Genomic DNA, 27,496 nt, shown 5'->3' with positions numbered 1-27,496 from the left:
AGTGAGGGGCTGAAAAATCGATAATGAATCTCTTTTTGTTATTAAATTTACCTGTAGCTATACCTAGAGGGTTAGTTCTCCAAGAGGTGCATGGTGGAGTAGCGAAGGGCCCTATGACAAAACCATTCTCAATTTCTTTATTTAGGAGTTCCTGTAGACTAGTCGGATCTGTGAGTGCGGATTTTAGGTTGGGGTCTTTCTAGAATATCTGTGGAGAGTGCAACAAAGCCAGTATGAAACCAAGTAGTGAAACCAGAAATAAGAAATTCGACAACATGTGAAGAAGGATGATTAGTCAAGTAACGTTGCAAATTGGGTACGTTTATTGAGGTTAATTAATTTTGGGGGGAATAATTTGTTCAGACACATCGTTTTAGCGTGAGCTCTGAAACAAAGTGAGCAAACGTGAAGGAGTCTGCAGGTGCTGTAACTACATCCCCCCGCATTAAAATTATTACACACCTGAGCTTTCCCAAAAAAAACGATAGGTCTACCTAATTTATCTTTAATCTCTCTTTTGGTCATATTAGGTTGAAACCCTGAGTTAGCATTACTAGTGGAAGGTAAAGCAGTGTTATTGGGACAGAAATTTACCGTATGAGAAGCTGAGGAACATATTGCACAAGCTGGTGTTTTAAGTCCCTCATAATGTCTACAAAACAATTCTGTGTCTAATTGGCCCCAGTCAGTAGGAGTATTGAACTGAGCCAGTGACGGAGCGGATCTTGCTGAAAAGGACTTGTGATAATCGTAGAACGCGTAGCCTCCATATTTATAAGGTAGGTCCACCAGCTTGTGCAAGTATAAATCCAATTCCTCTCTATGCTGAGGAAAAGAAGAGCAAATTACGTCCCTAAATAACTTAAAGGCTAAAACAAACTCTGGAATATTTAGTTTCCTGTTAAGTCTGGGGTCTCTAGATTTTATTACCACAGATGAATCATCAAATGTATATGACCTGTTTTCTATAATTTCCTGTGAAGCAATGAGGAGAGAAGTCAAATTAACATCTTTTCCTTCTAATATGTCACGTTTTAGATTTTGTGGGATAAGATGTACTGGGTTGATGAGGTTAATACTCTTAGCAGATAGAGAATTATAGTTACCTCCTGTACTTGGTTCTTGCTGATTTATGGAAGTTGGACATCCGGGATGATTGTTTGGTTAGTAGATTCCAAATTATCCAAACGGTTGTTAATAGTAGCTACTGAAGCCACCAGAGAGGATACCATGTTATGCAGTTCTGACAAACTATTTTGGATATTACATTCAGAACTAGGGCCAGGTCTTTCATTATCATTATGCGTGTTTAACAAGCGAAATAGTTCAACTTTCCTGGCTGTGGCAGGGAAGCGAATGTTCTTTCTTTTAAGTTCTGCTGTGATTTTAGGAATTGTCCAAGATCTGGACGCTGGGCAGGCTACAACGGTTTGCCTCGTCTGGGAATTAGATCTGGCCGGGGTGCTGGTAAGCGACAGGTCATCTCCTTGAAGTGAAGTGTTAGATACAGGCAGTGGCGGATCCAGGGGGGGGGGGCAACGGGGCAATTGCCCCCCCCCCCCCGAGATTCTCCCCCCGCCAGCTAGTGCATTGCCCAAGTGCCAGCCCTGCAATGTGCCTGCGGACCGGGAAAATCAGAGATCTCCCTCCCCGGTCCGCAGGCACTGTGCTGACAGCCGGCAGGGGAGGGAGAGAGGACCCGGGAGCTCAGCCAGCAGCTCCTCCGGGTCCTCCTCTCGCGAGATTTGGAGCGTTGCCGCGGTTACCACGGCAACGCTCCAAATCTCACGAGAGTGAACTCTAGCCCTGGAGCGCGGGCTAGAGTTCACTCCTACCACTGGGACCACCAGGGAATCCCCACTGGGACCACCAATGAATCCCCACTGGGACCACCAATGAATCCCCACTGGGACCACCAGGGAAAGAAAGATGTCCCCCCTCCTCACAGTAAAGGTAAGAAGGGAGGGGGGGACATAAATATATTTATTTTAATTAAATGTAAAAAAAAAAACACATATTATAAGCCCCCCCATCCTTCTTATCATACACACACATTGCCCCTTCCCCCCCATACACACACACATTGCCCGTGCCCCCCATACACACACACATTGCCCCTGCCCCCCATACACACACACATTGCCCCTGCCCCCCATAAACACACACACATTGCCCCTGCCCCCCATACACACACACATTGCCCCTGCCCCCCCATACACACACACATTGCCCCTGCCCCCATACACACACACACATTGCCCCTGCCCCCCATACACACACACATTGCCCCTGCCCCCCATACACACACACATTGCCCCTGCCCCCCATACACACACATTGCCCCTGCCCCCCCATACACACACACATTGCCCCTGCCCCCCATACACACACATTGCCCCTGCCCCCCATACACACACATTGCCCCTGCCCCCCCATACACACACACATTGCCCCTGCCCCCCCATACACACACGCATTGCCCCTGCCCCCCATACACACACACATTGCCCCTGCCCCCCATACACACACACATTGCCCTTGCCCCCCATACACACACACACACATTGCCCCTGCCCCCCCATACACACACACACATTGCCCCTGCCCCCCATACACACACACACATTGCCCCTGCCCACCCCATACACACACACACACACATTGCCCCTGCCCACCCCATACACACACACACACATTGCCCCTGCCCCCCATACACACACACACACATTGCCCCTGCCCCCCATACACACACGCACATTGCCCCTGCCCCCCCATACACACACACACATTGCCCCTGCCCCCCCATACACACACACACATTGCCCCTGCCCCCATACACACACACACATTGCCCCTGCCCCCCCATACACACACACACATTGCCCCTGCCCCCCCATACACACACACATTGCCCCTGCCCCCCCATACACACACACATTGCCCCTGCCCCCCATACACACACACATTGCCCATGCCCCCATACACACACACATTGCCCATGCCCCCATACACACACTGCCCCCAGATACATACTGCCCCCATACACACAGCCCCCACACACATACACTGCCCACACACATACACTGCCCCCACACACATACACTGCCCCCACACACATACACTGCCCCCACACACACAAACATTGCCCCCACATACACACACACTGCCCCCCATAAACACATTGCCCCCACACACATACATTGCCCCCACACATACACTGTAACTGTCACACACACATACTGACCCACACACACTGCACCCCTGACATATACTGCCGCCCTCACTTACACACTGCAACCTTCACCCACACACTGCTAACACACTGTCCCCCTCACACACACACACACTGCACCCCTCACACATACCACTGCTCCTCTGCCCTACTACAGCCCCATTTCCCAGAGGACCTCAGCTAAGTTGTCAAACTGTTCTTAAACAGTTTGACTACTTACTCTGGGAGGGGATCTCGGCACTATTGGCACAATAACCACTACACTGAGCTGTAGTGGTTATTGTGTCTGGATTATTTATTTAAATAATCTACAAGTGCCCCTCCCGAGATTAGGCTCTGGATCCGCCACTGGATACAGGGCACGAGTTCTGCAGGAACGTGTGGGAACGGCGTTTCATGCACTTTTTCCACAGCAGGAACGCAGCTCCCATTAGTAGTCTTGAAGGACCTGCCCTTTGGATCAGTGGAGAGATTGTCCCCATGACGTTCTAGAACCACTGCACATTCTACGTTCCATTTCACCGGCTTCTCATTCAGCGGGAGCCCACCCTCCTCTGCCACCCTGGCACGTGCCTGCCGTGCGCCCCCTCCGCTCCAAGGAGTATGCTGTACCACCTGGGCATCCTGTACCTCACTGTGTGAGCAGGTAAACACATGGCGACCGCAAGCACTGCTGGCCTGCAGACTGGAGGGGACTCCTTCTATTACTTTGCCAAAGGGAGGAACCTGTTAAAAGAGCAGATTCTTCTAGACAACTCATCTGCATCCATTCACGCCATAGCCTTACTAAATGTGCTTACTATACTTTGCTACTATAAAGGCTGGTAGAGAGCTGGAACACAACTCCCATCACTGCCATACAGACAGCCATAGGTTTCTTGGGAATGCTTCTTCTTGTAGTCATAGGACTCTTTCAAATACTAATGAAAATCAATGCAATTTCTAGGGGAATATTTTTTATAGCAAGTGCCATCTTGTCATATGGATTTATTACACGTGTATTGAGGAAAAGGTGATTAACTCATTCATGTGTATTATTTATTTATTTATTTATTTAATATTGATTTCAGTAGTGATGTGGAAATATTACTGTGGCAGCTGTAAACACATACAGTTTGTAAGGTGGTGTAGAAATGGCACTAGTCTGAAATGATCACAATCAGGGCCGGTGCAAGGATTTTTGGCTACACAGGCGAAGATGAATTTTGCCGCCCCCCCCAACACGAATAAGATGTATCTTTAGCGGTGTCTCATATCCAGCCTTTTGAAATCCCCATGTAGTGTATTGTACCCCCCTTTAGTGTGACTTACACCCCCTTGTATGTCTCTCTTTCCCACAGCCCTTTTCTGTGGGTCTCTCCCCTCAGCCTGTTTTTTTGTGTGTCCCTCTTCCCCTCAGGCTCCTTTGTGTAACTTTTCCCTCCCAAGCCATATAGACAGATATATAGCTACACACACATACAGGCACATAGTCACAGAAATATGCAGGCACACAATCAAACAAACACAGCCATACAGGCACACAGTCATACAATCAACACATACAGGTACACAGACATACAGTCATACAGACACACAGACACTGGCATATAGATAAATAAAGACACAGTTATACAAACATACAGAGACATTAAGATGCAGGCATATAGAGACATGCAGAACAAGGCATACAGGCATGCAGATACATACTTACACAGGCATGCGGGGACATATATACACAGACAGTCACACAAAGATATACAGAACAAGGCATACAGAGACATATGGATACGGTCATACAGAGACATACAGACACAGGCATACAGGGACATTCAGAAACACACGGACACAGTCATATAGAGACATACAGACACAGACAGACATAGTCATACAGAGACATGTAGATAGGTATACAGAGCAGGGGCAGATCCAGAACCTAATCTTAGATGGGGGGGGGGGGGGGTAGTGAGTTTTAGTGGGGTAATAGGGGCTCTAATTAAGGAGTTAAGGGCTGTAGTTGAGAGTTAGGGGCTGTAATTGGGGGCTTAGGAAATGTAGTGGGGAATTGGGGCTGTAGTAGGGGGTTAGGGACTGAAGTAGGTTGATGGCTGCAAGTGGGAACAGGGGCTGTAGTGTGGGGATATGGGCAGCAATTGGGGGAGAGGGGCTATAGTGGGGGTAAGGACTGTAGTAAGGGAATAGGGGCTGTACTGTTGTTATGGGGTAAAAGGGAGTGGAAGGGATGTGAAGTAAGGGAGTTAGAGGCTGTAGAAGGGAGTATAGGGGCTGTGGTGGGAGCAAAGGGGCAATGTGGTTGGAAACGGGCAGTATGGTGGGAAACAGGGGCAGTAGAGGGGGACACAGGGGCAGTATGGTGTGGGCACAGGCTGTAACGAGGGACACTGAGGCAATAAAGTGGTGTCACAGGGACAGTATGGTAGGGGGTAAATGGGAAGTAGAGGGGGGGACAGGGGCTGTTGAGGCGGGTAGAGGAAGTAGAGGGGTGAGACAGGGGCAGTAGAGGAGTGTGAAAGGGGGGCATGGGCAGTGGGCAGGGGCTGTAGAGGGAAATAGAGGAGGCACAGGGGATACAGAGGGGGGCACAAAAGCAATAGGGGGGGGCATGGGCAGTATAGTGGGGACAGGGGCTGTAGAGGGGGGCATGGGCTGTATAGGGGGAGCATGGGCTGTATAGGGGGCGCATGGGCTGTATGGTGGGGCAGAGGCTTTAGAGGGAAAGAGGGGCTGTAGACAGGGCAGGGGCTGTAGAGGGAAATAGAGGAGCTGTAGAGGGGCAGTATGGTGGGGCAGGGGTTATGGAGGTAAATAGAGGTGCTGTAGAGTGGCACAGGGGCAGTAGAGGAGGACAGGGTCAGTATGGTGGGGGCAGGGGCTATAGAGGTGCTGTAGAGGGGCACATGGGGCAGTATGGTGGGGCAGGGGCTATAGAGGGACGTAGAGGGGACATGGGGAGTATGGTGGGGGCAGGGGGAGTATGGTGGGGGCAGGGGCTGTATAGTGGGGGCAGGGGCTGTATAGTGGGGGCAGGGGCTGTATAGTGGGGGCAGGGGGAGTATGGTGGGGGCAGGGGGAGTATGGTGGGGGCAGGGGGAGTATGGTGGGGGCAGGGGCCGTATAGTGGGGGCAGGGGGAGTATGGTGGGGGCAGGGGCTGTATGGTGGGGGCAGGGGGAGTATGGTGGGGGCAGGGGGAGTATGGTGGGGGCAGGGGGAGTATGGTGGGGGCAGGGGCTGTATGGTGGGGGCAGGGGCTGTATGGTGGGGGCAGGGGCTGTATGGTGGGAGCAGGGGGAGTATGGTGGGAACAGGGGGAGTATGGTGGGAACAGGGGGAGTATGGTGGGGGCAGGGGCTGTATAGTGGGGGCAGGGGGAGTATGGTGGGGGCAGGGGGAGTATGGTGGGGGCAGGGGGAGTATGGTGGGGGCAGGGGGAGTATGGTGGGGGCAGGGGCTGTATAGTGGGGGCAGGGGGAGTATGGTGGGGGCAGGGGCTGTATGGTGGGGGCAGGGGGAGTATGGTGGGGGCAGGGGGAGTATGGTGGGGCAGGGGGAGTATGGTGGGGGCAGGGGGAGTATGGTGGGGGCAGGGGGAGTATGGTGGGGGCAGGGGGAGTATGGTGGGGGCAGGGGAAGTATGGTGGGGGCAGGGGGAGTATGGTGGGGGCAGGGGGAGTATGGTGGGGGCAGGGGGAGTATGGTGGGGGCAGGGGGAGTATGGTGGGGGCAGGGGCCGTATAGTGGGGGCAGGGGGAGTATGGTGGGGGCAGGGGGAGTATGGTGGGGGCAGGGGCTGTATGGTGGGGGCAGGGGGAGTATGGTGGGGGCAGGGGCTGTATGGTGGGGGCAGGGGGAGTATGGTGGGAACAGGGGGAGTATGGTGGGAACAGGGGGAGTATGGTGGGGGCAGGGGCAGTATGGTGGGGGCAGGGGGAGTATGGTGGGGGAAGGGGCTGTATAGTGGGGGCAGGGGGAGTATGGTGGGGGCAGGGGGAGTATGGTGGGGGAAGGGGGAGTATGGTGGGGCATGGGGAGTATGGTGGGGGTAGGGCCTGTATAGTGGGGGCAGGGGCTGTATAGTGGGGGCAGGGGGAGTATGGTGGGGGCAGGGGCCGTATAGTGAGGGCAGGGGGAGTATGGTGGGGGCAGGGGCTGTATAGTGGGGACAGGGGGAGTATGGTGGGGCAGGGGGAGTATGGTGGGGGCAGGGGGAGTATGGTGGGGGCAGGGGCCGTATAGTGGGGGCAGGGGGAGTATGGTGGGGGCAGGGGGAGTATGGTGGGGGCAGGGGCTGTATAGTGGGGGCAGGGGGAGTATGGTGGGGGCAGGGGGAGTATGGTGGGGGCAGGGGCTGGAAAAAAAACGTTTTAAAAAAAAAAATGCTACAAGTTTTTCCCCCACCCCCTTCCCCTCCCAGAGACTTACCTTGGGCCAGGAGGGAGAGCCTTACCCCTGGTGGTCGGCTGGGACGGGCTGCAGATAGAGTCAGGACCGCTGGGGAGTCTGGGATCAGTAGAAGTCCCGCCCCCTTCTGACATCATCAGAGGAGGACGGCTGACTTCACTGCCAGGCTCCTGCTGTGTGCTGGCTGCAGGGAGAGAGGTGAGATGACAAATCCGAGTCTCCAGCCAGAGGCAGGGGATTCGGATTTTTGCGCCCCCCTCCTCTGGCGCCCTAAGGCGGCCGCCTGTGCCGCCTTATGGACGCGCCGGCCCTGATCACAATGTGGAATATTTTTGGTGGCCAGCTTTTTAGGACCAAGTGGCTGTCTTCTTTAGGAGGGTTGAGTGCTATATTACAATACATATCTAAAGGATCAGTAATATGTGTTATTTCTGGGAACATGGGACTGCATGTCCTGAGTGATATAATTTCCACTTGTGTGTGGAGTCTTGGTGAATCTCCTGTGCCACCTTTCCTGTTAAAAAAGGCTTATCTTGTATACAAGCAGTAAGAGGTGCCCAACGCACTACAACTCCACTCGACCTACAGGGCGCAAATCCAATGCTTCCAATAGAGAAGTTTTAGAAGACAGAGTGCAAGCGTGGCAATTGACACACTTAAAGGGATTCTATATTGTTAGGAATACAAAGTTGTATTTCTAGTCCCTATAGTGCCCTCTGATGCCCCATGTCCTCAATAGCACATAAAGGGTTAATAACATTTTAGTTACCTGATTCCAGCATTGATGTCCCTCTGCTTCCTCTTTTCGTAATCTTAATGCACATGCTTTCCTATGGGGAGCGTGAGGATGTTTAGTGCCGTTTAAGGGACCCAGAGTTTGGTAAATTCCAGGAAGTGCCTCTAGTGGCTGTCTGGTAGACTATCACTAGAGGATGTCTTAATACTGCAATTGCATTGCAATTTCTCAAAAACTCTAAGGGGGATAGTGACACTGCATCCAGACAACTTCAATGGGATGAAGTGGTCTGGGTGCCTATAGTGTCCTTTTATCAATCAATATTTCAATCTTTAACCTCAAAGATATATTGAATATAATTTTTCAATATAGAAATCTATTGAGTCTAACGCTTCTCTATGACAAGCACTGCCTTTTCCTTGGTGCTGTGACACAAAGTTATCAGGAAGAGCACCCTCTGTAATGCCTAACAGCTGTGACGGTGCAATTTAATTAAAGTACTTATTTCTCTTGCAATAAGCACTTGTAAATGATGAAAGAGAAGACAATTTGTTAACCCGTAAAGCTAAAATTCTTAAAGGGTTTGGAGTTTTCGTGTTTGCAAATACGGAAACATACGACGGACGAGTGGCAGTCGTCCCTAGGTGATAACCCTGAGGGGGTTATACACAGCACATCCAGCCCACACTGTCAATGTAGTGTAGCTATATAAATGCTAATAATAATAATAATAATCATAGCAGGGGAACCCTGTGTCATTAGCTGCACTCTCTCTGCACACGTTTTGGCACTCCAATGCAGCTCAAAATATAAACAGATGCATAATGCCACGTTTCCATTTCATTTATTGCCATCCCTATTATTTATTTAGACTGCTCAAATATGTCTGATTTTAGAAAATAAAAAGTATGTTCAATATAGCTTTGAGGTTAAAGATGAAATAAATGATTAATAAGAGGTCCAATGCAGCATCCCCTCTCCCCTCTGCTGTCTTGCTACTCGCCCCCTTTGCCCGTGCTCGTGACGTCACGGCGTGCAGGGGGAGGAGGAGGAAGAAGAGCTCACAGGGAAAACATCGGCTCATCCTCTCTCCACGTGCCCCTATAGCGAGACAGGGGCGGGGTCTGGGGCTCCCCGTCCAATCACAGCTCACCACGACCAGTGCTCAACTTACTGGGAACTAGTTGAAGTGGAAGTGGGCAATGAGCCTGTGTCACTGAGCAGCCAGCACTCTGCACTCACTGGGCTCCATAGAGGAGCAGACTGTCTCCCCCAACATGGTGTCCCCCAGCGCCTGTGCCCAGAAGCTCCTGTCTTTCTTCCCATTCCTGCTGGTCCTCTTAGATCTGCAATATGAAGGTAAGCAGACAGCTGTCAGAGGGCCACATCACTTATTACATGCTGCTTCACTGCCCCCAGAGCTGAAGGCGTTTGCTGTCTATTTGGCCACATGGTGTATAAATAAATACCATGCTGTGTCAGGCCAAGTCAGCTGTTAGGATAATAAGTTCAGGATTCAGGACAAGCTGCCACTCAGTATCCTCTCTAAATAGTCTTATTTACAGTCCAGATGCTGGTCAGTAACACTGCAAACTTGTAGCACTCTAAATTCTATGAACGGCAACTCCCACATCCCTCAGCCAACCTCTAGGGTGTGCAGTCAGGGTTGCCAAATCTGCAGTATTTTCCTGGTAGTCCTTTAGTAGTACTGATGGGCAGCCCTACTGCCTTGTTGTAGGTAACATTCCAGTGCTGCATAGAATAAATAAAGGAACACTGTCACTTTTTTAACATTTTAATATAATCTTAGAATATAGGGCCAGACGGTTAGTAATCTAACTCGGTGCTCACACTATATTGCAACTTTTATAACTTGCTTTTTAAAATTGACAAAAAAAAAAAACCAACCAAAATGCTGTGAAGAAAGAAATGTTGAAAATTAATGGATGGTTACAAAATAGTGACTGTTGCAACAGATAATCGACAATCTGACTGAAGGTACATATAAAGAGAACTGTCAGAAATGTGGTGTGAGAAAGGTAAGCAAGAGCTGTCTTTAAAAAAAATAAAATAAAATTCAATATCTATGGGTTTAAAAAAAAAAAAAAAAAAAAAATAGATGGTATATTATAACAAACATTATATTGAGATATTTAAAAAAATAAAAAGCAAGTGTTCCTTTAACCCCTTAACCCCTTAAGGACACATGACGTGTGTGACACGTCATGATTCCCTTTTATTCCAGAAGTTTGGTCCTTAAGGGGTTAAGGACACATGACATGTGTGACATGTCATGATTCCCTTTTTATTCCAGAAGTTTGGTCCTTAAAGGGACACGCCAGGCACCCAGACCACTTCTGCTAATTGGAGTGGTCTGGGTGCCAACTCCCCCCCACTACCCTTAACCCTGCAAGTGTAATTATTGCAGTTTTTTTTTTTTAAACTGCAATAATTACCTTGCAGGGTTAAGTCCTCCCCTAGTGGCTGTCTATTAGACAGCCACTAGAGGGAACTTCCTGCTCTATGGCACAGGTTTTCTGTGCTAGAGCGTCGCTGGACGTCCTCACGCTGTGTGAGGACCTCCAGCGTCGCTCTATTCCCCATAGGGAAGCATTGAAATTCATTTTCAATGCTTTCCTATGGGGTGCGCTAATGCGCATCATTGCCGCGCATGCGCATTAGGTCTCCCCGGCGGGCGGGATCAGTCTCGCCCACCGGCCGACGTAAGCAGAAGGAGGAGCGGCGGGGGAGGAGGAAGCCGCGACGTGGGACATGTCGCTGCCTCAGGTAAGTCACTGAAGGGGTTTTCACCCCTTCAGCAACTGGGGATTGGGAGGTGGGAGGGAGAGGGACCCTCCAGTGCCAGGAAAACGGATCGTTTTCCTGGCACTGGACTTTCTCTTTAAGGGGTTAAGGAGGAACCCTACGGCATATGAATGCTACCCATTGCAGGGCAGAGAATTCCAGGTGGGATTGTCAATATTAACTGTAGTCTGGAGTGGCTGGATTAACGCCTATCCCTGGGTAATGGTTCAGTTTAAACATCATAACTGGTATATCCAATTCTAGTGGTTTTGTTGTTAGCGGACTCTGGACACCATCTCCCATTTCTGGATATGACATTTTTAAGCAGTTTGACAAAAACATGGGTTTCTTCAGGCACCTGCGACCCAGCAACTGTCCGCACAGGTTCAAGCATCCGCATTAGTAAGATCAGTTTTGTTTATATTTGGACAGTTGTGAATTTTGCAGTTCAGTTTTCTTTCCTTTTACAATTAGTTGTTTAGTGAACAAAACACTGAGGTTTATTCATATATAACCAAACTGTCACTACTGAGATTTTTACACCACCCTGTAGCAATGTAAAATTTAGATACAGGCTGTACTTTTTTTTTTTTATTTATTTTTTTTAATTATCAGTAGTTTTAACTTCTTAATTTACATGGAGAACTCCACATCCAAGCTACTTCATCTCAGTTAAGTGATTTCCTATGGGGAACAATCTGACGCTGGGTGTCGTCATGCAGAGCGTGATGACGTCCAGCGTCAGATACTGGACCAAAGGTTTGTATGTATGAAGCGCCTCCAGTGGCTGTCTGGTAGATTGCCGTACAGTGTCCCGTTTACACTTAGTGCAATTTTTAATATTGCAGCACTAAGTGCAATAGGGACACTGTACTGAGACCACTTCAATGAGCTGAAGGGATCTGGGTGCCTAAAGAGTCCCTTTTAAGTTGGTATCCAGGTGCCTGTTTTCTGCCTCCTATACTCTGTCACGATAGGTAAGCAGGAAGGGCTCAGCTGATATAGTTCATTTTTTTTGCATGCATTTAAAAAACAAAACAAAAAAAAAACCTTTCTGTCTTTTTAAATTTCCCTCTTTTAAAGTGATGGATGTGTCAGAGGTAGAAATTTTAAGTTTTTTGTAAAATAGTGGTACAATTTAATTGGCTGGACAAAAGTAAAAGATTTTAGAAACATTGTACCCTTAGTATACTTTATCATTGACATTCTTTATTTTTGTTTAATCCTTTGAACACCAATGACCGTATATATAGACGGAGCTTCCTTTGTCAAGTTATGACACTTTACCCAGGAATAAAGTATTGTGTAGCTCTTTGAGAAACAATAATATATGAATGCTGTCCTCATGCACAAAAATACAGCACTGACATGAACTCCCAACAGATGAAGCACCAGGAACTGAAGACAGAAAATATTGGTGTGCGCAGGGGACAATATTAGATAAGTAGATCTACACTCTGCTGCTTGCCAGGGCCACTGGACATTTTTTACTTATTTATTTTAAGTTTACCTAAGCCCATGCTGACCTGCAATCAACAAATATGCACACACTTGCATCTTTATGAAAAGTCAAATCATTTAGAAGTCCTACGGAACTTGGAGATTTCACATACTTTTCTATGAGAGAGCCTGTGCAGCAGCCACCCAGTTATTAATAAGCTCCCTAAAGTATAAAACCTGAATGAAGCTGCTTGATATGTTAATCACAGCTGTGCTACAGGTTCGATTTAATTCTGTATTTTAACGAGTGAAGCTGTTCAGGACTGCTAAACTCCATAACCAGCAAGGTTTTATGGGGTATGCACAATGCTCCCATTGTAAACAATGTGAAGATCAAAACTGGCTATGAAATCTCAAGCAATCATTGGCCCTGCATGAGATGAAGATTTACAAGAAACAGATAAATAGTTTCTTCCACAATTGAAAGGGCTATTCTAAGTGCCCTAGCCACACCTCCCTGCATGTGACTTGCACAGCCTTCCTACACACTTATTGTAAAAAGAGATCTAATGTTTAAATGTCATTTATTACACATTATGATTAATTTAAAGTGATTTATAGAGCAGGAGATATAAACTTCTGAACTAAGTTACATCTTATTGAATATGAAACCATTTGTTAATGCAGACTGTGTGAGTCACAGCCAAAGTTGGTGTGGCTAACATGAACAGAAACACACCTGATTTAACTCCCAAATGGCAAAGTGTTGAGCAGTGAGACTCCAGAGGCATGATTTATACTCATAAACTGCTTTATTAAGCTAAAATAGTTTTTTTTTAATGCATTTAGTATCACTTTAATTTCTCAGCCAATTAATTTTGTCCAAGGGTGGGCAAACTGATATATCTAATGTTTAATTTAGGATGTCAGGAACACCCAGGTAAGTGTCTCTATACTTACAGTGTATTAAATGTTATGGAGCCTAGACTTATCTTGTAATCCATTATCTTTATAATACAATAAATAGGGTGCACAATCCATCCAATAATCAGACAGTAACCATATTACTAAATATAATCTTCATTGTAGCAATCACCTTTTAACAAAAACAGCACACAATTTAATGTCAACCGCATTGTCGCCAAATGATTCCATATCTAATGAAGCCAAATCCCCAGGCTTGTTTGCACAGAACTCCCCAGACAAAATTACTGTGACGGTAATGACTACTTTTTAGCTTAAAACCTGTCATTACATCAACATTAGCCTAATTATATACACAAACAGCATGACATATGGCAACTGAGCTGCATCAGACAGACACAAACTGGTAAAGGAAATCTATTAGGGAAACTTACTGAAGTCAGAATTGTAAGTGAATTCAAATTTAATGTTGGAGTAGCTGAGGTAAAAGCATGGCTGACTTAGAAAAGTCATGTTTCAATTTAGCTAGTATGACATTAATTTTGAGCATGAGTGCTCAGGTACTTGTGTAAGCCAACAGGGTTTGGCCTACATTACCAAACCTAATGTGTGAAATACCCTATTACAAAACAACTGCACTACATTGGAGTTTATTCACTAAATAATGGTGAGCTGAGCTGAAATTGTGATGACTTTGGATATTTTTTTCATATCAACACTTTTTTAACCTACATTTTGTAATCCTATTTTCAATTCACTACCATGTGTGTTTTTTTTTTTTTTTTAAATTCTTTATTTTTCATGGGCATGCAGAAATAAAATTGCTTTACATCAAGTGCAATACGTTTTTCACATTATACAACAGATTGATAAAATTCTATGGCAACCATCACACTTTGCTAATCCACCCGTTTTTTATTTATATGGTCTGATACACCTCTTGCCTAAAGTATAGCTTTGGTGCCGGTTGGTAGGAGGGTGCGTGTAGTCGGCTGGGGGGGGCCCTGCTCATGGATGTCGGGTCTGGATACCTACGAGGGCTCTTATATTTAAAGTTTAATACTCACAGATATATGGCCATATGCCGCCTCTCAACCAGGTAAAAGGTGGGGGGAAGGATTCAACTTAAACTTCATCCCCAGCTGTCTGCTTACGGAGCCAGTTAACATGGAGTTTAATTTAAAACTTACGCTTAACACTTAAATTGTAGCGCTACTTTTGAAAGACACAGTGCATACTATAGCTAATCATGTGTTCAAAGATAAACAGAAATTAAAACAGAACATATGTAGAGCAAAACAAAACATTTGCATCTTTGGTGCTTGAGCTTGTGTATAGAGTCCAGGTCACCGTCCTGTATTGTCGACCCGTTGGGGTCAAAGTAAGTATCAAGTCCGTAGGGCTTTGAGCTCAGGTCAGGGAGCTTGCTGCCTTCGGTGTCGGTTCTCTGGGCGCAAACGGGGTTATGTCCTCCACATTCCACAGCGGCCGGGCACTCGATGACGCCGTGGGCAGCCCAAGTCCTAGTGGTCGGAGGAAGCTGGACGCCTCGGAGATATGGGAAAGGTAGGTTGTCTTGCCGGCCTGCTCTGTTATGAGGCGGTTAAGCCCCCATTTATACGGGATGGAATTCTCTCGGAGCAGAGTAGTAACCTGTCGGAGGGATCTGCGCCATGTGAGGGTCTGTCTGGAGAGGTCTTTATAAAACGTTAAGGTATCACCCTCAAATGTCACTGTTGGGGAACCCTTGGCGGCGCCCATCAGGGCCCCTCGATCTGAGTCTCTGATGAATTTGATCAGCACGTCCCTTGGGGCGTCTTCTGGAGCTTTGGCCGCTTTAGGTAGTCGGAAACAGGAATCCAGTCCCACTTGCTTGGCTTGCTTTGGGACTAACAGCGTAGCCACGAGCCTTCTGCAATAGTGCGGCAATTCCAGGTTTGTGATCGATTCGGGTACCCCTCTGATGCGTAGGTTTCTGGCCTTCGCCTTGTCCTCCATGCCGGCCATTTGGGCCGTCAGCGTCGCACACTGTTTTTGGAGGGACCCCAGCGTTGCATCCGTGGCCGATTGTGCCACCCTGGTACTCTTGAGAGACTCCTCAGCCGAGGTCACACGGCCCGATATCGCTGAAATCTCACTGCGTACCTGCGCCATGTCGGCGTCGAACATTGCTTTAATATTGAGCATCAGGGCCTTAATGTCCGCTTTAGTGGCAGGAGCTGCGTCTCCGAGCTCGTGTGCTTGTGGGGCTTTGGGTATTGCCCTGCCAGGAGTGTAGGCAGAGTCGGACAGGCTCTCTTCATCCGAGGAGTGCGTGGCGTAGGCCTCGCTCGGCGCCATCTTGGCGGGCTCTTTTCGTGGGGTCGGGCGTAGAAAATTGCCTATATCTTGGGATCCGGAGGTAGGATCAGCCCGGCTTTTCTTCGTCTTTTTCCCCATAACTTAAGGGATCCGGGGGTCCGATTATCTGGTCCTGGGATTAGTTTTTTGCGCTATAACACGGGTTTTAACGGGTCCCGGAGTCAGAGCTGTTGTAATCTGCGACTTTCCCGCTTAGGCGCTGGCTCCGCCCCCCCTTTCTGTTCTTTATATATGCTGAATGTGTTTTTTCTTGTACAGCCTTTTCTGTCCGTTTCCCTGAAAAACCTGAGGCAGCGGCGATGTCCCTCGCCGCTGTCTCTTCCTCCGCGAGGCTCCTCCTTGTGATTGCGTCGGCCGGTGGGCGAGACTGATCACCATGTGTGTTTTTAATAAGTAAAATGAGCATCTGAGGCAAATATTGCCTAGACTCACTTGATACTCCCACGCTTGCATAAAAATGCTGCAAGCTTTACTTTACTCAAAACGAAAGAAATCTAAAATAATACAAGCACTATCCGTGCATTGGAATAAAAGTGTCTCTCTGGTCCATACACATAAGCCATGCAACAAAACGTGAAGAAGAAGGGGGGGGAAACATGAAAAGAATCAAAGGTTCAAATCATGATTGATCAGCTTTCGTCCTAAAATAAGTAAATAGTAAGGGATGAAACCCCTTATTCATACAGCTATATCGTTGTTGATTTAAAAACCACCAAGTTCTATAATACTATCCAAATTTAATGCATGGAAATCAATCAATCAGGGGTCAGCAGTGCATGTGTTGACTAATTGAAGAAGACAACTTGAATGTTTCATTTAGTTGACATCACAATCCACCAACCACTAAAGACTGTATGGGACATTCTGCTTACAAATCTGTATCCCTAACACTGTAAGGAAGGCATGCGTGCATGTGGGTACCAAGAAGAAGTAACTCAATGAGAAGCCTCTGATTGGTTATTTCCCTGTGAAGAGACTGAAAGTCTCTTCCGGGGGAAAAAAGGGGAAGGCTTACAAAGGTTGCAATCATAAAAACTGCAGCTAATGTAAGCTCTTTTAGACTATACTCCCAATTAATACTTATATAAAAATATTCATGCATGTATTAGTTGGGGGTATATCAACCAAACAGAGTTTTGTTTGGGGGGTGGGAAGTGTGGAGAGGTCCTCCACCTGAGGCGGGGTACTAATGCATGAACATTGCAAGAGCATTAGGCTCTCCCCAAAGGAAAGCATTGCTGCCTTCCTTTCCTACGGACGCTGAATGCCCTCAGGAAGTCTTAGTCCTGCAATGTAATTTTCATAGTTTCATAGAAACTGCAATAATTAACAATACATGGTCACTGCACCAAGACCACTTCAATGAGCTGAAGGAGTCTCGATGCCTATAGTGTCCCTTTAATTGGCTATGAGAACGCTATGGTTCTGTTCTTAAATGTGCAGGTCATTCTATGTTAGCATAAAAGCTTGGTGTCCGGTGGCCTTTCCAAGCCTAGATATACTTTACTAATATTGTCCCCTGTGTGCGCCAACATTTTCTTTCTTAAACTCCTGGTGCTTCATCTGTCAGGAGCCCATGTCAGTGCTATATTTTTGTGCACAAAGCCTATAATATAAATATAAAAAAAAAAAAAAAAAAATATATATATATATATATATATATATATAATTTCTCACAAAGAGCTTGGCAATATCTTATTCCTGGGACACGTGACAGAACTTGACATAGGTAGCTCTGAGTAAAAATACATAAGGCAAAGTAGTTCCTACGCTTCTGTTAAGAGCTCTACAACAGGAACTCAGTGCAATAAGTAGGTGAAAAACTGTCCTAATCCTGGCCCTTATCAGCAATGGAAGAGAGCTGTTTGTTGGGATACGCAGTTCTGTAATCAACTGATACGACTTGAGTGACACTACTGCACATATTCATAGCAGCGACAGCAGGTTTTATATTAGCTGGCCAGCACGGACACTGGGGCCATCGAAGGGACGCATATGTCCCGAGCGCGCAGCCCATGCAGCCCATGCCGATTTCACAAGGAAAGCCCTAAGAGTGACTTCAATTTCGCTTCTAACAGAGCCTGATGCAGCGGATTAACTTCATTCTCCATAAATAAGGTTTTGACCAGCCACCAGCGGATACAGGGTGGCCATCACTCTTCCTACTACCAGGAATTTGCTCCATCCCTCCCAGGCAGACCATCCCTCACAGACTTCAGCATCTTCCTACTATATACTACTTAAAGAAGTGGACGACACTGGTGAGATCAACCCACAGATAGTGGGCAAAACATATAGTGCACTATATACTGGACTTGTACTTTTCAGGACTTTAGCATTCTGTATATTTTCCATTTTTTTCATTTTTCTCTATTTTTGTATTTTTTTCATATATATTTTTATTTTTTCATTTTTTCTTCTTTTTTCTTTTTTTTCTCCCTTTTTTTCATTTTTTCAATATAGATTCTCTATATATTTTTTCATATATATATTTTTGCACTTTTTTCCTATTTCGTTACAATTTTTTCATTTTTTATTGAACTGTTCATTACACATAGGAGGACACTGTGTCTAGATAGACATTTGTACATAGTTGGTGTATATAAGATGAATTATGTGTTACTTTGATGAAATACCATTAACTTTGTGAATTATCCTTATAAGCTTTTCAATAAATACTATAAATTTGAACATAGGTTTAATTATTACTTAAAACCGTTTATTGAGTGCGGTATTCATATATTTTATATATATATATATATATATATATATATATATATATATAATTTCTCACAAAGAGCTTGGCAATATCTTATTCCTGGGACACGTGACAGAACTTGACATAGGTAGCTCTGAGTAAAAATACATAAGGCAAAGTAGTTCCTACGCTTCTGTTAAGAGCTCTACAACAGGAACTCAGTGCAATAAGTAGGTGAAAAACTGTCCTAATCCTGGCCCTTATCAGCAATGGAAGAGAGCTGTTTGTTGGGATACGCAGTTCTGTAATCAACTGATACGACTTGAGTGACACTACTGCACATATTCATAGCAGCGACAGCAGGTTTTATATTAGCTTCCAGAACAATGTTCTTCATTGCGACACAGCTACTTGCATACAAGTCTGTGAAGGAGTCTATCAGAGAGATGATAGAGACAATATTAATTTATAATGTATTGTTTATGTGGTCATATTGTCTTTTTTATAAGAAAAAGTTATCTGCAGGCTCCTCTATGAGGAATTCATAAACTGTTTTATGAAATCAATGAGTTTTCCTATAGCAATCCATTCTTTTTCCTTTTCCAATGTTAGGAGTGGAATGTGGTATAAATGCAGACGTTGACAAGCATCTAGAAATGGGAAAGAAACTTTTAGCAGCTGGACAGCTCGCCGATGCCCTATCGCACTTCCATTCCGCTATAGGTGAGTATAAGGGACTTTCAGTCATGTTTTGGTGTTTGTATAATAAAACTCCTCCCCTGTATAATTGTATTCCTTATAACATTTTAATTGGCAAACTTTCAATAGAAGCACAGATAGTTAAATTGTATAAATTATATGCAACACAATCAGTGGGAAACCGCAAAATGTCTCTTTTGGCAATCAAACATGCTACACAATGGGGGCAGAGAATTGAAATTCTGAAGCAAATATCATCAGTTTAATGGTGGTATATATGGCTCCTTTCTATTTTAGGTTCTTTTTGTAACTGTTTATCATTACTTTGCAGTTGTATAGGTAGTCCTGTGAAACGTTAAACATAAATACCCTTTTCCTCTGTGTTTCTTCAGATTACCAGATCCTCAGCTGCTACTCTGTTATTTCCTCTTCTCAACCTGTTTCCATTTTTGGCAGCTTGCTTTGAGCCAATCAGAGTGACACGATCATTCTCTGTGAGAAACATTACATCAGTACTATTTATAATTAGTATATTGCAAATCTGGAGCAAAATATATAAATCAATTATGATATAATTTATCATCTACTTTTACAAAAACAGTCTGTAAATAGAATCCCTATTACATCAATGGCATTATTCTGCTACTTCATAATGGCAACCTCAAGCAAAATACCACCTCTTCCATCTTGTTTGAGATCTCTCCAGTGATTGTCATAACATAGCTGTAGCATATTTCATTACTGTCATGTTGCAATGGGTTAATGCACAATAGCTGTGGCAGGGCAAAATGCAAACATGATTAAGAAATCATGTTTGCATTTTGACGTCATATTACAATCACTGCTATGTTAGAAATCCCTGTTACTCTGAACAGTCCTAAACTAGGTTCCTACGGTACAGTAGAAAGTCTCTTCTCATATCCTGCCTTCCCACAGGTCTACCTACTAACACTGAGTGACAGGTTAGTGTGCAATACAGAGTAGGCACATTAGAGGTTAACGCTATAAAGAAAACCAGGTAACCATTTCAGAAAACTTGTGTATATAGTGCACCATGCACACACACTTACAGTGTATACGGGTTAGGCAACCTTTGGCACTTCAAATGCTTTGGACTACATTTCCCTTGATACTTTGCCAGCATCATGGCTGCAATGCTTTTCTTTTTCTAGATTGCAACATGTGTCTCTTGGCAGCTCCGTTCACATTACTCTCAGTGGCCGATTGCATACTTGGTGTCAGAGAGTACACCAGTAAAACACTGTGAACAAAAAGAAAGGCAGGAGGGGAGGCGCGGGGAGTTAAACTGTAGAAAGCTGCAACACTTTTTTTTTCTGTTTTAACAAAACCTATATAGATTTGATCAGGAAGAAAATACTTCAGGACCATGAGGACAAAACCAATGAGATGTGCTTGTGTCCGCATTGTACCTTTTTTAATATCCATTTCTATGTTTTACATTTGCATGAATTCTCCAGGAATAAAAGAGGAGTAGAAAGGATAAAGACCACAGAGGGCTAGTGGACATTTTACGATAGATGTTCCCTTGGTTTTTGAAATGCAAATTGTTGAACAAACGAGCAAAACTGATTAATGGCTTATAATAAATAAGCATCCAGGGTTCATAATTAAGGCCTTTTTTTGTGTGTGAAATGCTTCAGATGGAAATTATTGTACTCTGTTTTAATGGTTAAACACATTGTTTACACTGCACGGACTAACTTCAGGACCTACTGTTCCATGTGAGATTCCTGTCCAAACAATCCTATTTATTTGCTAAAACAGATTAATAGCCGAAAACTAATAAAGATTTGCAGGGTCTATGATTATGTCCACATTGTGCATGAAATGCATCAGAACAAGATGGGATTGTACTCTGCTGTATGTGTAATGGGTGAAAAAAATTATTTATACTACACCAACCAGCTTGTAGACTTTTATCGTTTTAAGTGAGTGTCCAGACCAGATTTACTTGCTAAAAGGGACTGCTAGTCAGCGTTAATATCTATCAAAATATTTCTTATTAAACCTTTGGATTGATTAGGGAATTGGACATCATCTCTGCTATTTTAACTTAAAATGTTTAGTTCTGTTAATTCCCAGCAGTATGCAATTTAGGGAATGTCGTTTTCTAAAATTAGCATGATTTTTCATCTTGTGTACTTCATAGAAGAATTTCACATGCAAGTTATGATTCTATTACAGTCCATACAAATAGGGTTATTCGTAAAGTGCAAACTGTGGTGGACTAAAAAATGATTTGTAAAATTCAGGCTGAAATAGCCCTACTGGAAAAAGTCTTGGCTCTTCTGGTATAGCATTTACAATTTCCTAGTTTAATTGATAGCCCTGGCAAGGATATTGCAAGTCTAAGGGTTAGAGCTGATCTGAAAAAGGCAGAAACAATGCCATGGAAAACAGTTTTTTTAAATCCTCATTTTCATAAACAGGGTTATTCACTAAAAGGAGAATTTAAAGTACATTTCAAATTGGTGGCCAGAGTAGCCAAACTAGAAGTACAGCTGACTTGCAGAATGTTTCCAGTTTGGCTATGCTGGCCTCAAATTTGAAATTTACGTCAAATATACACTGAATTCCCACTTTAGTGGATAACCATGAAAGAAGGACACTGGGAGTAGTTGCTGCCATTTTTAGTTGCAGGGTGCTCACTCGGTCTAATCCGTGTCTTTTTTATCTTTATTGCTAGACGGAGACCCAGATAACTACCAGGCATACTACAGGAGAGCCACAGCATTTCTAGCCATGGGCAAGTCTAAAGCTGCCATTCCTGATTTAAGTCGAGTGATTGAACTGAAACCAGACTTCACATCAGTACGTAAGACATTTAAAGCCTAACGTCAGGGTACAAACAAGCAAGCAGCCCGTAACCAAACTATTTCTATGCTTCTAATCATTTCAGCAGGTTTAAACCTTTACTATGCCAAGCATGTCTCTGATGGTACTGGTGTGAGAGTAAATGGCAGATTGTTTTTGCCTGTGTCAGTTCAGAATTAACACTTGGTAATCCAAAGGCACGAGAAATATGTGAGTTGTTTACTCATGTATTCCACCCTAAAAGATGCAGAAGAGCAATGATGTGGCCTTATCTACACACGCTTATCCACAGATAACTTGTGTTGCAGGAAAGTAATGTGACTTGTCAATCATCACAGCCCTCATTAACTCGTGAATGGGTATGTGTGAGAAGTACAGCCACCCTATCAAATTTGTAGGATTGTTTATGGTAGCACTGTTTACATCAAATAAACATTTAGTTGCTTATTTAAAATAAATAAAAGGTTCACGCTCTTTCTGCATTATTCACTTTTCCATCAACTCTCTCTTTGTGTGTGTGTGTGTGTGTCTCTCTTGTCTTGTGTATTGCTGGCACTCCTTTCTCTAATTGTGTAATTTCTTTTTCAATGTTTACCCATGTCTTTGTTTATCTTTCTCTCCTTCTTTTTTTTTTTTTTTTTTTTCTTTCAAGACATTGTTTCCAAAGTAAAATTGATGTCCGCAGCTAGCACCAGGGTCCTCTAATTTGCCAGATGTGCTGGGAACTTAAATCACTCTAACTCTACAGTTTGCAAGGGAACTTGTGTCCTTGCAGCTCTCTGTCTGGACTGTGCATGTCCTTGTTCTCAATATATCACAGGGTTTAGTATCACTTAAACATCAAACTAGCACAGCACAAAGAATATCGCTAGTGATCTCTTTGGGATATAATGAAGGGGTAAACCAAGAATGCCTGAGCCAAATAAGAGGGTGGTTAAGACAAAAGGATACTTTAATATTTACTCTTCACCTTTCTATATGCTGTTACACCAAGACTGGAGATGCCTAACCTTGCCCTCTCACTGTTTTGGCCTAATAAATTAAGCCTAGTAACCACTGATGTGATAAAACGTCACACCTGGGTTTAGTCCTAAATGGCTTATATCTTATTGAATATTGATGCAGAGCTCAACATTTTTTTTTTTTATTTTTTTTTTTTTTCACTTGCAGGCAAGACTTCAGAGAGGACAGTTGCTGTTAAAACAAGGAAAATTGGACGAGGCAGAAGAGGACTTTAAGAAAGTGGTAGGTTACTAGGGAAATGTGCATCTTGTGTCTTTCTGTTGGAGAAGTTGGTTATATTCTAGTGCAAGGATCACACTGATCTGGGACATGATACCAAAAGAGAACACATTTATTCATTGTGTTACCCAAATGCCAATATAGATTTAAACACAAACAAAACCTTTTATAGAAGGTAAGCTGCCTCGGTTTATATATGTATACAATAAAAGAGACAAAATGACTTTACTATTTACAAATCTGCAACAAATGTATGTGTTGGCAGTATGGCTATAACAGCATTAAAATACCAAACCTCTTCTGATAACCAGCCCAGTTTAGATAATGGTTATAATGTCTGTCCATGTTGCCCTTAACCCCTTAAGGACACATGACATGGCTATTCTAGGCCCTCAGTCCTGTTCACTTCTAAATTGTGTAAGTATATGGGACGTGACAAGAGGTGAGAACAAGGTAAATCATCATGCAATTATTGAAACTGAGAGTAGGCACCTTTAATATATCCTACCTGCTTCATCGCTGAGCGATTCTCAACTCACTTTATTCATCATCACACTTGACAGGGAGATTGAGCATATGAGAACATAATATGCACATCATTGAGACAAAAATGTGAATAGCATACTCTACAGTTTTCCATCAGCAAAAATAATTGGGTTTGGATGGAGTATAATTTGCATTTATATGGTATCATTCATTCAAACAGAACCAGAGTATTTTCATTTTCACTTTAAGAGGTATTTACTCAGCTGTGCATCAAGGCATCTTGTTTCAGGTGCAGTGCTTTGCGAGGCCTCTTCAAAAAGACAAATAAAATACCACGGTCACTGTCTTCATATTTGCTGTACTCGAAACTCAAACATCATAATGAAGAAAAAAGTGATTTTATAGTGGATTAAAAGGACTGCGCCAATGTGTCGTTGGTTTTGACAGAGGCTTTTATCTTAAGACAATGCACACTTGATTCTCATAATCCCATTGCCAATTATTGTATTTGTAAAACTATTGTCATTCCAGATAAGTGCTGATTATATTGTACTAAGAACAGGTGTAGTTCTACAGTCACGACATGGAACCAGTATTTAGGGAGTTATTTCCACAATCATATATTTTATTTTTGCATCGATTTTATTTGTCTCTTGTGAAGGAAAACCTCGGTTTCTGTTTTCAGTGAAATCATGGCGGTTTATATATCACTAGCTCATTTGTTGTTCATCATATAAATGACCGTTTACTGTTGCTAAAGACAATGTATCATGTTCTCTGTTAAATTTCCATTTTTGTCTCCATATTGTCTATTAACTGGTCTTTTATGCTATTGCGTTCATATTTTGATAGAAACTCACTCTCTAATAAATGATGAATTCTATTCTCGCAGATGCATAGTTACACACGCATGCCTTGTGACCCACACCTTCATACATGTGTAGACGTACATGTCTGTGTGACTTTCATTGCTGATTGCCTTGTATTCTAGTACTTTTGAACACACCTTCACACAGTGACACCTGCTCATACTCACACTGACATCTCATACCGGCAAGCGCAGACGTTCACTGCCATACCAGCAAATACACACAATTCCCATAAACAATGGAATATGTGTACATTGGGATTCCGATCTTCGTACAATCATGTATACAAAGAGGCCTTTATTCACATTCAGACTTGCAAGAGTTTATTTACTGTAAAGCAGATGGGTAGATCATGAAAAGTTAAATAAAAGGGGGGGAAACCTGTGCAACAATAACGAATGTGGAAAATTTCCCCTTCTCCGTTATTGGCATTTATATAGCGCCAACATAAACACTTTGAAATGTGGTTTTCGACTCATCAGTGCTAGCTAAGAACAGTGTCACTTGGAGCTGCACCTGTAGTCCATGGCTATGCCCTTGTAATAAGCCTAATGATCCAGTCTAAAAAAAAAAAAGCCTCTAAGTAGCACTACTCGCCATAGTGCTCTTGATCAATTGCCAACCCTATAAATGTTTAGCAGGTAATTGGCCGTATTGGCTACATTCACTTCTCCGTGGTATTTTTGCTGTTGGTTGTTTCTAACGTTTGGCTTTCCATGCTGCTATTGATACTGTTTGTTTGTACACATGCTTCTTTAAATATTAGGGCAACCAAGGTAGAGATAGATATATATCCATATTGATATAGATTCTTTTTTTTTTTTGTGTGTGTATGTGTATATACATATTTCTAATATATGCAGATATGAATTTCCTTACTGCCACACCTGCTTTGTTTTCATTTGCACCCAAGGCTTGAGTGCCCCTTGCCTTAATTATAAACATTTTTATTTTAGGCACCACTACCAGAGCTTAATGTAATGGTTTTGGGGATTAGAATGAGTCCATACAGGCTGAGTTATTTAAATGCTGTCTTTTCTGAGAGAATGCAGTGTTTACATTGATACCATAGGCGTGTGCCTGGGCACATCCTAATCCCCGCGGCACGCCTATGGATTGAGACCGGCAGGGGAGATCTCAGGATCTCCCCTGTCCGCTAATGCAGAGCCCATGCTATCCCAGCTCCGGCTCTGCTCTAAGCCTCCATGGGCCGGTGGGGAGATCAAAGATCTACCTCACCGGCCCACAGCAGCATGGAGGGAGGCACGAGAGGACCCGGGGAGCTCTAGCCAGCAGCTCCGCCGGGTTCCTCGCAACGCTCAGATCTCGCGAGAGTGAACTTTAGTCCCGCAGGCTTGAGTTCACTCTCCACTGGACCACCAGGGATGGCACGTGGCAGCAAGGATCCCCCCTCCCTACATGAGGTGGTATATTTACTAACCTGCCCCCACCTCCACCCCCACAATCCCTCCAAACATACAGCACCCTCACACACACAGCACACAAACTGCACCAGCACCCTCACACACACAGTACACTAACAGCACCCTTACAAACACACAGCACCCTCACAAACCGCACACTCACACAAAAACAGCACCCTCACACGCAACACACTAATAGCACCCTCACAAACACACGACACGCACACTTACAGGACCCTAACAAACACACACACACACAAACACCCTCACACACACATCACAATAACAGCACCCTTACACACACAGCACTCTAACAGCACACACACGTGGCGTGTGATGCAATAGGCTGCGCACGCCTATGATTGATACCTACCACCACAGTCCAAGTGACCACAACTAGAGAGACTTCTTGGATCTGGTCCTGCAAAATTGGCAAGTTTCTCCACACTCTGCATGGCCATGCTGAACACTCCCCAAATAGAAGCTGACTGGCACAATGTTTGCCACACATGGCCACTAGCCCCCCCAATGCTTCCCTGTGGAGAAGCACTGAGTTGGCTGAGATCATCGTTTTTGAATATCCCAAACAGCAGAATAAGGGAGAAACGCACCCAGAGGAAAAGGTAAATTATACCTTGCCAAATAACTAACATAACACTTTAGCATTAGCAATGCATGTTTCTATTCCTAAGACTAGAGTGTTTTTTTTTTGTTTTTTTTTTTTGGTTTTTTTTTTAAACTGTTTTCTTACTTCACCGGGTTCTTCTGTGATATCATCAGAGCTTTGGCTGTTTGTGTTGCCCTTCAAAAAAAAACAAAAAAACCTACTACTGATAAAATACTGTGTGTGTCTACTTTTAGTCCGATCAGACTCCTTATTGTGCTTGCTTTTAGAAAGTGTGTTAATTAATGTATGTGAATTACCAGGTTCACATATCAATAAACACATATACCTGACGTGACCATTGATGTGACTTATCGTATCTTTGTTGAACTGAGAGATATGTGTTGGCAAACTTTAGAATGGTTGTGTGATTTTGTTTTGGGTTGTTTTTCATTTTTTTATAATTTCCTCTTAAAATCTTTGTGGTCCTTAGCTATTGAACTTGCACAAAAGTAGCTCTTTGGGGAAATTAATCTTGACAAGCTAATAAATGTATATTTATTGTAACTGCCTTGTACAAGTGCATATTATTAACCTAGACTTTCCCTTTAAAGTGAGGTTGGTATTATTATAGAGCTCCTAGATTGTAAGCTTGTTTAAGAGTCTTCATCTGCATCCTTGAACACCAGTTTTGTCTGTTGACTAAATGTTCTATAACTTCATTGTATTATTGTAAAGTGC

At 44.1% G+C, this 27,496-nt stretch overlaps 1 protein-coding gene across 1 annotated transcript in view; it reads left to right on the top strand.

The window, feature by feature from the left end:
* The first annotated feature begins 9,539 nt into the window (after window positions 1-9,539).
* The window catches only part of DNAJC3 (DnaJ heat shock protein family (Hsp40) member C3), a 40,025-nt gene continuing 22,068 nt past the window's right edge, over window positions 9,540-27,496 (top strand). The window contains exons 1-4 of the mRNA XM_063444677.1: window positions 9,540-9,727; window positions 19,209-19,319; window positions 22,003-22,127; window positions 23,301-23,375. Coding sequence (XP_063300747.1) covers window positions 9,646-9,727; window positions 19,209-19,319; window positions 22,003-22,127; window positions 23,301-23,375 — 393 coding nt within the window. The 5' untranslated portion in view covers window positions 9,540-9,645. The remainder of the gene's footprint in view (window positions 9,728-19,208; window positions 19,320-22,002; window positions 22,128-23,300; window positions 23,376-27,496) is intronic.

The sequence above is a fragment of the Pelobates fuscus genome, chromosome 1, assembly GCF_036172605.1.
Source record: "Pelobates fuscus isolate aPelFus1 chromosome 1, aPelFus1.pri, whole genome shotgun sequence".
NCBI lineage: Eukaryota > Metazoa > Chordata > Amphibia > Anura > Pelobatidae > Pelobates > Pelobates fuscus.
The sequence above is the reverse complement of the archived record's forward strand: the minus strand, read 5'-3'. Positions and strand labels throughout refer to the sequence as shown.